This window comes from Gastrolobium bilobum, unplaced genomic scaffold, assembly GCF_033153095.1.
Source record: "Gastrolobium bilobum isolate Gb01-03AN ecotype WA unplaced genomic scaffold, APGP_CSIRO_Gbil_v1 utg29262, whole genome shotgun sequence".
NCBI lineage: Eukaryota > Viridiplantae > Streptophyta > Magnoliopsida > Fabales > Fabaceae > Gastrolobium > Gastrolobium bilobum.
This window is the reverse complement of record NW_026895682.1, coordinates 43,385-54,278: the sequence shown is the minus strand read 5'-3', so window position 1 is coordinate 54,278 and position 10,894 is coordinate 43,385. Positions and strand designations below refer to the sequence as shown.

The following is a 10,894-nucleotide window of genomic DNA, read 5'->3' as shown; positions in this document are numbered from 1 at the left end:
ATAAGTTTAGTTTCATTTTTTTGTTAAATTATTGAATATTAAATACAATATACACTACATAAATTAAAAATATTATTTAATATCAAAACGTGTCCTAACGTATCAAAATCTAATATTTTTTAAAATTAACATATTAAAATATTGTCTTATATTATGTTCCGTATCCCGTATCAATATCGGTGCAACATAAATTATAAGATAATCAAAATATGTGTAGACGGCGAAAAAAAAAAACCATAAAAAAAGCAAATAAACATTTGATGATAAGGTGACAAGTTAAAGGTACAAGCTCATTAACGTTTGTTAACTTGTTTGGAATATAATTAAATACTGTTTTGAAAATTAAATAAATAATCGCAAAAAAATGTGAATCAATTGATAAAGGATTGTTCTAGTTTAATTAGTATTTCGAGTTGAAGTGTTTGAAGACAAAATTATGTTAAAATTTGATAGTGAGATTTGTGTAGTTTATCTATCTTATTCGGCTTAAATTGAAGTAGTCGAATAATCTTTAAACCAATTGATAATATAAATAATAATAATAATAATAATAAACAAATACTCGACAAGGCCTCGCTTACGAACTGTTGCGAGTGTCGTACAACTCAAAGCGAGAAAAGTAAGTAAATAAGTGATGGATATAGAAACGGTGGTTGCTGTGGCTCCAGATTATACACGAAACTAGACAATAATATTTCATTTACACACACTCCATCTTTGTTGCTGAAAAGTAAGAGCAATATCATCTTGGTTTTCCTTGCTAATAAGTACAACACCAAACTCAGTTAAATCTCATCAATGGAAATCTGTGGAGCCACAATTCTGACGTGGTCACACACCGTTTCTCCTTCTCTTCATCTTCCTCGACCCCTCTCAGTGAGTTCATTTTTTCCAATTCTTCATTCCATCAAATTCTTTTCCTTTTATATACATTTTCTCAGTGTTGCATTGGCTAACCATTCCATTTTACTAGGCCAGGGAGGCTAGGAGGTTCAGGGTTTGGTGTGCCTCTGATAAAAACTCCAAGGTATGTGTGCTTCCCATCTGAATAGTCTTTTCAAATGGTGTTTTTGTCCAACTTTTGCATCATGTCAAGGTATTCTACTATTTTCTTTGCCCTTGTAGGGATAATAATAATTGTAAATGGGACTGTTCTAGTTGTTGTTAATTTTGTGTTCTAATAATCAACTTAGGCTTCTCTTGACCTTGCTTTTACAAACCTGATACTGGGTTAGGATTAATAAGCTCTAAATGTTCCAAATTCCAATTAAGTAAGTATTTCATTGGCTGCATTTTCATGGAGTGCCACCCGTGAATTTAAAGAACCAATTCAACCCAAAAGCTTAAGCTGTTGGGTGAGACTACATTAATGATTTTAATATCTCAACACGTGAATTTAAAAAGGGATGAGCTATGCAACTTTGTATACCTTGTTAAGCATTGGTAATAACTTATAATTACTTTAAGGTCCGCAATATTACATTTGGCATCCGTATGTCTGGGAAGCATGACCTCTATTAAATGTTATATTAGTAATTTGCAGATTAAGAATGTTATTTAAATATTCACAATTTTATGTTTGGCTTTTCTAATTGGTTGTTTAGGTTCCTTCAAGATCATTATCACTTCAATTGTTTTTGCAGGGAAATCAAATGATCATATCTGTAACTGGAGCAACTGGTTTTATAGGTAGAAGGTTGGTGCAAAGGCTGCATGCAGGTTATCCCCTATCTCAGGCTCTAACTTACTATGCCCTTTCACATTTGCTTTACGATATATGATTATATGCCCTTTTATTTTGGTATGTTAATATAAAGCATTTTCCTAGTGCTCTCATATATATCTAGATTTCAAATTTATTTTTCCATTCCTGTATTTCGTTTACTGTGAAAGGTGCATTGTGGTTATCCTGTACACGTCCTAGTTCCTCTCTTATGTTGCAAAATATATACAACGTATAAACTTCAAGCCTCTTAAGTCAAGCAACTGGTTAATAGTTGCATCATGTGGACAATATAGCTTCCTTATATCAATACCCTGCATGATGAATCTGTAGAATTCCTGGATTTTCTTAGATCTCTTGCTTGCCTATTTATATCATTTGAACTCTCAGCTTCTGCTGGTATATGTATAACAATTAAGGTAACTTTATGTTCTTAACTAACAATATTTGCAGACAACCATAGTGTTCATGTCTTGACGCGCTCCAAATCTAAAGCAGAATCAGTTTTTCCGGGTAAGAAGGTAATTAATTGATGTAATAATTGTATTAACACTCAGTTTGCGAAAACATATACTCACAAAAACTTTCACAACTGGAAACTTTTTCAAGAGATCAAAGTGACGCTTCAACTTCACTAAGGGCAGAGTACCTTCAATTTATAAATACAATATTTGTTGTTGGTGTTAATTCCTACATAATTTGGATTCCACCAGTATTAAATTCTAGTTTTATCTTCCTCATAATGGTAGAAAAATTAATAATTTTCTGCACAACCAGGCTCTATGTCAGACATTTTCTACACTTTGGATTAACTTGTTAACTCTGCCCTCGTATTTCCAGTAAAAGACTTTCCAGGAATTAAGATTGCAGAGGAGCCAGAATGGAAAGATAGCATTCAGGGCTCAACGGGAGTTGTGAATTTGGCTGGATTGCCCATCAGTACCAGATGGTCTTCTGAGGTTATTGTCATGTTCTTATCACTTCCACTATTTAAATGATTTAGACTTGAACTTACACCTAGTTTGTAGTTATTTTTTGCCTTGCCTCTGTTAGAACTAATTTGAGTTCATTGTCTGCTTGCTGCCATGCATGTCTTTCTTTTCCAATTGTGCAGGAAACCTTGGCAACCTTTATATTTTTGGAAGTTTTATTGAAATAACAAAATTTATATATATATATATATCCTACACTCTCAAATGATCAATAGTATATCAATGTATATATTGGCGATTTTTGCTGTCCTGAACACTGGTGTAAAGTGTAAACAGCTGAACATTATTTCTTAGATCCCATTAACAGTCAATACATACAGTATACTCTGTTTGTCTTTTTATCTGTCTTTATTCTCCTGCATTTGGGTGCTGATAAAATGAGCACATGCATAACTCCAAAAGGAATACATTTGTTTTAATGCTGCAGATAAAGAAAGAAATCAAGCAGAGCAGGATTAGAGTGACATCAAAGGTAAGCATACATTTCCCGTTGAAGGAAGATGAAAATAAATATAATTTTTTTTAATTTTCTTTTGGTAAAAATTATATATGCATCAACATAAGATACAGTTATTTACATGAACCATTGCTTATTCTTCCTCTGACCTATTCACTTCATAGCAAAGGTTGTAGAATTGATAAACAGTGCACCAGATGAAATTCGACCTAAAGTTTTGGTTAGTGCAACAGCTGTTGGCTATTATGGTATGTTTGTATGCCAAAACTGGTTCTCTACTGGTTTCTTGTTTGTTAATTAATATCATCGTTGGTTGTAAATGCTTTGGTTAGCAAATGTGAATATTTTTTAAGCATATTTTATGATCACTGAATTGTTTAATGACTATGCATGATTTTGTGTATAAAATACGTCTTTCATTTTCTTTTCACTTCACTATGTTCAGGCACCAGTGAGACGCAAGTCTTTGATGAACAAAGTCCATCAGGAAGGGATTACTTGGCTGAGGTAAAAAATAAAAATAAAAATTGCTGTTACCATAGCAAAAAATGTTAGATCTTAAAATCTCATAATAAAATAGGAAAATCAAGTTTGCTTTGCTGAAGGAATATTTTGAGAGTACTACTCAAGAATTTCTCATGGATATTGATCTTTCTTGTTTAATGTTTTCTTAAAAAGATGGTGTTGAATCTCTTAATAGATGGAGTTACAAACATTGTAGTTTTAATGGATGTACTACATACTTAGCTTTTTTGTCTATTTTTCCTTTGAAAAGGCTGTTTCTGGGAATTCAGTTCAATGGAATTGATATTTTCTAGTCAAAAAGGTTATTGAAACTGGTCTACCTTGGTTTTGGGTATTTAAGTCACTTGAAAACGCCTACAAAATATATTAATTTGTTAAAATTGCAACAATGAACTCAATTTCTACTTCAAAATCACGACAAGCTCCTTCTTTGGTCATGAGTCCCAGACAAATGATATGAAATTTGAGACTTGAACCTTAGAAATGTCCAGTACACGTCCATAGGGTTCATCTAGTTATGTTTTTCTTCTTAATTTACTAAATAAACATTCTTTTGATCCTCTAGAACTTAGGGATGAATTAATTTTTGTGATTACATAACCATTAAACTGAGATTTTGAATTGAAGTATGTAAGTGTAGCTGCCAAATTGTGCATATTTGTTAGAATTAGTGGATTCCAGTCAGTTTCCCTTTTGGCTTGAAATACTGTGGAACTTGAAGTCTTAATAAATGAATAATAGCCCTTAAGATGTTTTTCGAATAGGTGAAACATTTTGCAATGTACAATTGTAGCTTCAAGATTGCATTGACCAAAACTGTCACATCTTTTCAGGTTTGTAGAGAATGGGAATCAACAGCCCTAAGGGTAAATGGAGATGTTAGAGTGGCTCTAATTCGCATTGGTGTTGTTCTTGGTAAAGATGGTGGAGCACTAGGTATTGACTTTTTGACTACATTCTTCTGGCCTTGAATTTACTATTTGACATCCAATATTATCCACTTATCTAGTTAGGCTTTATGGTGTGTTAATGTGTTAGGCTTCTGAATAGGAGGGTCTTGCAAAATCTTTTGTGTAGGCTTTTTCACCACTATAGCCTTTTTTTAATAATTAATTATCAAATTGACCCTATTTATAAACTTTTTAAAAAATTTAACGTCTTCAGAAAACATAACACCAATCTGCCCCTGTTTGACCGTTGACCATGAAGCCTACCCGGGTACACCCCTCCCTACCCGGGTATATTTCTTGTATCTGGAAAAAGTTTGAATTATTTACCCGGATAGAGAGGGGTGTACCCGGGTAAATAATCATACCCTTTCATGCCGATTGATTATTTATATGATTATGGGTTATAAAGAAGCAGAGAAAATATGGAATATTATGGGAATCTCATTATGCAAAAGTCAGTAAAATCAAAGGTGATATTTTCAGCTAAATGTTCGATGGCTTGTTGGGTCAACTTCTCTTTGCAAGAAGACAAATCCTACCTGCGCACACTGAACAAAAGTAATCAGATGGGTTAGTCAAAAATAGCTATAGAAAAGAGGAGGGAAAGTTGGTAGCTTTAGAATCTTTTTTCTAAGCATGAAACAAGAGGGTGCAAGGATCAAAGAGGCTCAAAGAAATCAAACATTAAAAGGGGAAGGTTTATCTCTACAAAGCCTAAAGATGCTATATAATCAGAATAAGGGTGCAGGCTTTGGAGCAGAAGATTGTCATGGCTAATGTTAAAAAAAAAATTTACTGTATAACAAAGGAAATTCCAACAGAGGATGGGAAGCGTGAAAGGATAGGGAGCAGGAATGGAGCATGGGAGAGGATATAGAAAAAGACCCAAGCTTGGTCAACCTTGGCAATAACCCACATAAAAAACAAACTATGTCTAAAGTATGATAAAAAGAGAGGCATCAGGTTTAAAAAAAAGAAAAAAAAGGAAGAAGCCACGAAGAGGGAGCGGAAGTTATTTTTATATAAGGAGGGCGATCGATTCAGAAAAAAAAGGGGAGTGATATTTTTATCTAAGGGGAGCCTCAATTTTTATTTGAGTGAAGAAAAACCAAGGGAAGAGGGGAAGAGACCTACCCATTCTTCCATCCTCAACCACCATTAACCTCACAATTCCCTTCACCATGGAAGACCAAAAAAAAAAATGAAAAATTAGAGTTGGAGGAGAAGAGAGAATACAGGGACTGAAAGAAGAAAGGACTCGTAGCTCCTTCTTGAACACACCATCATCCTTAGTTTTAATAGTCTCACTGTCATCGCAAACCCAAATCACTAGTACCAGAAGCCTCATAACATAGACCAGAACCTCTTAAATATATGATTATTTACCCGGGTACACTTCTCCCTACCCGGGTAAATAATTCAAACTTTTTCCAGATTCAAGAAATATACCCGGGTAGGGAGGGATATACCGGGTAGGCTTCATGGTCAACGGTCAAACAGGAGCAGATTGGTGTTATGTTTTCTGAGGAGGTTAAATTTTTGAAATAGTTTATAAATAGGGTCAATTTGATAATTAATTATTAAAAAAAAGGCTATAGTGGTCAAAAAGCCCTTTTGTGTAATACTAGCTGTTTTATCATACAAAAAAAAAATATCTATAATGATTTGTAATTCTTGAAATTCATGATATTGTCTGGGTTTAACTGATAATTTAATCTTTGAGTCTCTGCAGCTAAAATGATACCTATCTTCATGATGTTTGCTGGTGGACCTCTAGGCTCTGGAAAACAGTGGTATTTCACTCAGTTTCTTGCGCTTGTAAGAGGTTGCTTTGTAGTTCTGTTAATCGATTACTTAGACACTAGATTCATGAAGCAATTTCCAACTCCACCCCGGTGTGTTGTGTAATGTGTATAATGCAAAACAACTCTATTTACAGCTAGGCTGTCTTTGATATGACATGTAGTTATTTCTCATATTAAATTCAATTTACTAATGTTAGAGTGCAAATGTGTTATGAATTGGGTTTTGGTTGCGTCTTGATTTATGGGTAGATGTTATGATTGCGTGGCCTTTTATTTTTTTCATACAGGTTCTCCTGGATTCATTTGGATGACATTGTCAATTTAATATATGAAGCACTATCAAATCCATCTTACAAAGGTGATTATTCACTCCCATATCTCCAAAGTGAAATATATCAAAATTCTTAAAAAATTGCGAAACAAATAATGGATCCTGGAGATTGTATAGCATAGACTTGTTTTAATCTGATAATCCATTTTCCATGTATTACATTAACCTCCCGCAACAATTAAACTGTAAATTGTGCTTTTCCTTTGATATTACTGCCATCTAGCCCTCGCTTCACCAATTATCACAATGGATATATTTCCATTTTGAATGGTTATATTTTCTTTTTAATGACTTCGGTTTTGATTCTGATTGTTAGAGAAATATAAAAACCATTAATAAGCTCACTTGACAACCTAAGATTTTGGATTGAATTAATTATTTAGATGATATACTAAGTGGTCACAATTAGAGCATTGTCATGAATCAATGTTTATGAATGTTTGTATCAGGAGTTATCAATGGAACCGCACCAAATCCTGTGAAATTGTCAGAGTTGTGTGACCAGCTGGGACATGTCTTGGGTCGTCCCTCATGGCTGCCCGTACCCGACTTTGCACTCAAAGCTGTTCTTGGAGAAGGTGCTTCTGTGGTAAGGACTAAGGAGTCATCATCTCTGGTTAATTTGTCTTCAGTCTATATATATTCTACTATGAATTTCTTGAAATGCACCGTTAATCTCTCTTTGTAGGTTTTAGAAGGGCAGAGGGTGCTACCTACTCAAGCCAAGAAGTTGGGTTTCCCATTCAAATATTCTTACGTGAAGGATGCCCTTAAGGCAATTCTTTCGTGAAGCAATTTTAGCATAGAAATTGTCATATTCTTTATTCTTTGGACTCATGCACTCTCGTTGCCAAGACATTGGTGGCATTCACCGTATTGAGATTTTTGAAATCTGTATACCTCTAAATTGTGGTTGAATTTAGTTAATTATCATGATTGTTCCACCATTTGCCATTATCCATATCTTCCTAGAGCTAGCTTTTGTAATCGACACTGCAATTGATCGTTTACAATATCCGTTGTCGTTAACAATTAATAATTGAACAACGTTGCAACGCAATTACAATGCACATTTAGAAAGTGAGCTGAAAGAGGCCAAAACACCACTTTTATTTTCCTTTTCAGTCCGAATTTTTTTTCTAATTATCCTTTAATACACAACTGAGTCAAGCTCTTTCCCAGCTTGTCCCGTGCTCATTATTTTCTCTTTCAAATTCTATTTTAAAGACAACAAAAAGTTATTATATTGAGTATTATATAAAATTATCCATTTATCTCCAACAATTATCCAAAAAAATTTAAAAAAATATTTGTGTAAATTTATGAAAAAAACAAAAATTGGTGTAATATTTTAAAGTATGTCGGGCACAAGTTTATCCATAACTTTTATCCAACAATTTATTAGTTTTTTTTTTTTTAATTTGTTTATTGAGGTACAAACATTTACATTGAAAGCTATAAATCCTAACTTGTCAAAGTCTGGGCATTGGTACTTAATTGGATTTGGCCGTTACCGTTGGCTCCGTCGGCGGCGGCGTCACTGGTGTTTGGTTTACTGCTGAAATTACCGAAAGACCCTTCTATTTCCTCAAGAGTCTTGCCTCGTGTTTCAGGGAGCAGAGTATAGTGAAAGATCCACGCGGCAATTGCAATTCCCGCAAAAAGAAAGAAAGCGCCCCCAATGGTGATGGCTTTAGAGAGGGACAGAAAAGTCATTGAGATAACCCCACTGGTGACCCTATTCACCACAGCTCCAATCGCCACACCCTGAGCGCGCAGCCTGAGCGGAAAAATCTCCGAGCTATAAACCCACGTGATGGGACCCGACCCAATAGAGAACGTGCCCACATATGATAACACCGCAGCTACGCTGAGCCCAATGGCCCACGTTAGCGTGGTGCGCGAATGATCCACAATAGTGAGACTAACCGCAAGCGTTACAAGCGAGACTACCAACCCGCCAACACTGCTCAACAGCAACACGCGCCGCCCGACCCGGTCCAACAAAAACGTAGCCACCAAGATGAAGATGGTCTTCACGAATCCAACGGCTACCGTTGCGAGAAGCTTATTCCTATCGGACTTGATCCCAGCCTTGTCGAAGATTCTGGGACTATACAAAACGACAGCGTCTATGCCAGTAGCTTGTGCGAAGAAGTGAATCCCAAGGGACGCAATAAAAATGTGACGAACCGCGGGCGTTGGATGAAGCAACAGTTCTTTCCATACGCCTTTGCCTTGAACTTGTTTGGTTACTGCAACGACGTCGTCTTCGTTGCAGTCTTGGGGGATCCCAGCCGTTTGTTTAATATCAGTTAGCCTTAGCTGAGCCTCTTCCTTAGAATCTGAGATTTTGTTGAGAACTTTCGTGGCTTCCCCTAATCTACCCTTAGCAACGAGCCACCTAGGTGACTCGGGCATGGCTAACACTGCAACAGCTAAGAATATAGAAGGAATTGCACCGATTCCAAGCATTAATCGCCAACCCAAGCGCAGTGGCAACTTAGAAAATGCATAGTTTGATATATATCCAATTAAAATCCCTCCGTTGAGAAATACCTGAAAATAACGCATCATTTAATTTAATTGCTGAAGATTAAAAATAAAAAAAGAGAGGACAAAAGAGTATATATGAGTATATATATATATATAGAAAAAAATGAAATTAGTGCACTACGTTTTTCCGCGAGAACATAGTGCAAAAAATATTACGAGAACAGTTATAATTTTACTACAATGTTGTTTTTCCGGGAGAACAGTTATAATTTTACTATAATTGTGTTCTCGCGAAAGAAGATAGTGCAACTGTACCCATTTTTACATCCTGTACAATCACTGAATCTATATATATATATATATATATATATATATAATCATCAATTGCCAATAAATGATAACCGTTGATTGGCGGAAATCAACGGTTAGGATTTGGTGTCAAATTTCAAAATTTGACACCAGTGTCAATGGATCCTATCCCATATATATATATATAAAACGAAAAAAGCACCTCAGGCAAGGAAGTGAGGAAGCCACGTGAGGAAGTTGGGGAGATTTCGGAAGTGTAAACGGGGCCAATGAGGAAGGCGAAACCGATTCCGATGCCGGCGACGAAGCGACCAAACATGAGAAATGCATAGTTGGGAGAAAATCCCATAAGGATTGCTCCGGCGAAGAAGATGACGCCGGCGAGGACAATCGTGTAACGCCGACCGATCCAATCGGAGGTTCTGCCGGCGATGAAAGAGCCTATGGGAGAGTAGAGGTTTATGATGCCGGAGAGGATTTCGATTTGAACGTCGGTGATTTTGAGGTCTCTTTTTATATAGATGGCTGCTCCACTCATCACACCAATATCTGTAACATCGTATGCCCAAGTTAATTAAATGGGTTTCACAACGTTTTCAGCATATACTATGATAATTTCACGCATGCAGCGGTACTAGACAACCTAATGGTAGTTAGAGTAACAGAAATGAATGGTTACTTTTTATATATATGACTCACCGTAACCGAGTAGGATGGAAGTCATGGAAGCCAAAATTGCACAAGCAAAGGCATACTTGTTCCTTTTGGGCTTCTTTTGAGGATCAAAATCCTGTATAGTTTTCCGAGCTGCTGCTTCAGCTTCAGCCATCTTTGAGTAATTTGGATTTGGTCACGAAAGCATTCTATTTAACTGGTCCATTTCTTCAGGGATTGACTCACAAATTCAATCCATTAACTCATAAATTTAAGTTACATAAAATAGAGTTGTCATGGGTTAGAATGAGTTAGTCCGTCAGGTTGTTTTTAATTGAATCAAGTCATTAATTTTCTGTTATTATATTATTTTGACACTATTTGTAATTACACTTATAGATTATTTTATCTATTTTTTTTTAATGTTATTTATCAATTTCCAATATTGTTATATCATGAGGAGAAAGAAATAATAAAAGTTAGTTGATATTTTGATATAAATATATTGAAGAGTGAAAAGCAGCAAGATAGGCATTAAAAAAATAAGTAAAATAACTTATCCTTAATTTATATTCACTAAAAATAATATTTGATAATTTAATATTTCTCATGTTACAGAAAATAATTTTATCTTTTATATATATATATAAAA

At 35.1% G+C, this 10,894-nt stretch overlaps 2 protein-coding genes across 3 annotated transcripts; one reads left to right on the top strand and one right to left on the bottom strand.

Annotated features, from left to right (window-relative positions):
* The first annotated feature begins 626 nt into the window (after nt 1-626).
* On the top strand, nt 627-7,731 carry LOC133289480 (epimerase family protein SDR39U1 homolog, chloroplastic). Of its 2 annotated transcripts, none has more exons than XM_061487433.1 (13): nt 627-876; nt 983-1,027; nt 1,644-1,719; nt 2,177-2,236; nt 2,564-2,682; nt 3,143-3,187; nt 3,342-3,420; nt 3,618-3,679; nt 4,531-4,633; nt 6,380-6,440; nt 6,740-6,810; nt 7,233-7,372; nt 7,472-7,731. In XM_061487433.1, the coding sequence occupies exons 1-13, from the start codon at nt 799-801 to the stop codon at nt 7,571-7,573; spliced, it is 1,041 nt and encodes a 346-aa protein (XP_061343417.1). In that variant the 5' UTR covers nt 627-798; the 3' UTR covers nt 7,574-7,731. The 2 variants fall into 2 exon arrangements, with proteins under 2 accessions (XP_061343417.1, XP_061343407.1); XM_061487423.1 differs by having other exon boundaries at nt 631-876; nt 974-1,027.
* A 398-nt stretch (nt 7,732-8,129) lies between these two features.
* Nucleotides 8,130-10,501, bottom strand: LOC133289476 (polyol transporter 5-like). Its single transcript, XM_061487409.1, has 3 exons — nt 10,288-10,501; nt 9,791-10,137; nt 8,130-9,342 (listed from the first exon to the last, which is right to left on the bottom strand). Exons 1-3 carry the CDS (start codon nt 10,415-10,417, stop codon nt 8,248-8,250), a joined length of 1,572 nt encoding a protein of 523 aa, XP_061343393.1. The 5' UTR covers nt 10,418-10,501; the 3' UTR covers nt 8,130-8,247.
* Nucleotides 10,502-10,894: the final 393 nt, after the last annotated feature.

Bases quoted from the DNA above. Each gene is read 5' to 3' on its own strand.
- LOC133289480 (XM_061487423.1), top strand. From the start codon at position 799: ATGGAAATCTGTGGAGCCACAATTCTGACGTGGTCACACACCGTTTCT. The intron at 1,720-2,176 runs GTTATCCCCTAT...CAATATTTGCAG, and splicing joins GGTGCAAAGGCTGCATGCAG to ACAACCATAGTGTTCATGTC. The intron at 2,683-3,142 runs GTTATTGTCATG...TTAATGCTGCAG, and splicing joins GTACCAGATGGTCTTCTGAG to ATAAAGAAAGAAATCAAGCA.
- LOC133289476 (XM_061487409.1), bottom strand. From the start codon at position 10,417: ATGGCTGAAGCTGAAGCAGCAGCTCGGAAAACTATACAGGATTTTGAT. The intron at 10,138-10,287 runs GTGAGTCATATA...ACGATGTTACAG, and splicing joins TTCCATCCTACTCGGTTACG to ATATTGGTGTGATGAGTGGA. The intron at 9,343-9,790 runs GTGCTTTTTTCG...CGTTATTTTCAG, and splicing joins TCCTCACTTCCTTGCCTGAG to GTATTTCTCAACGGAGGGAT.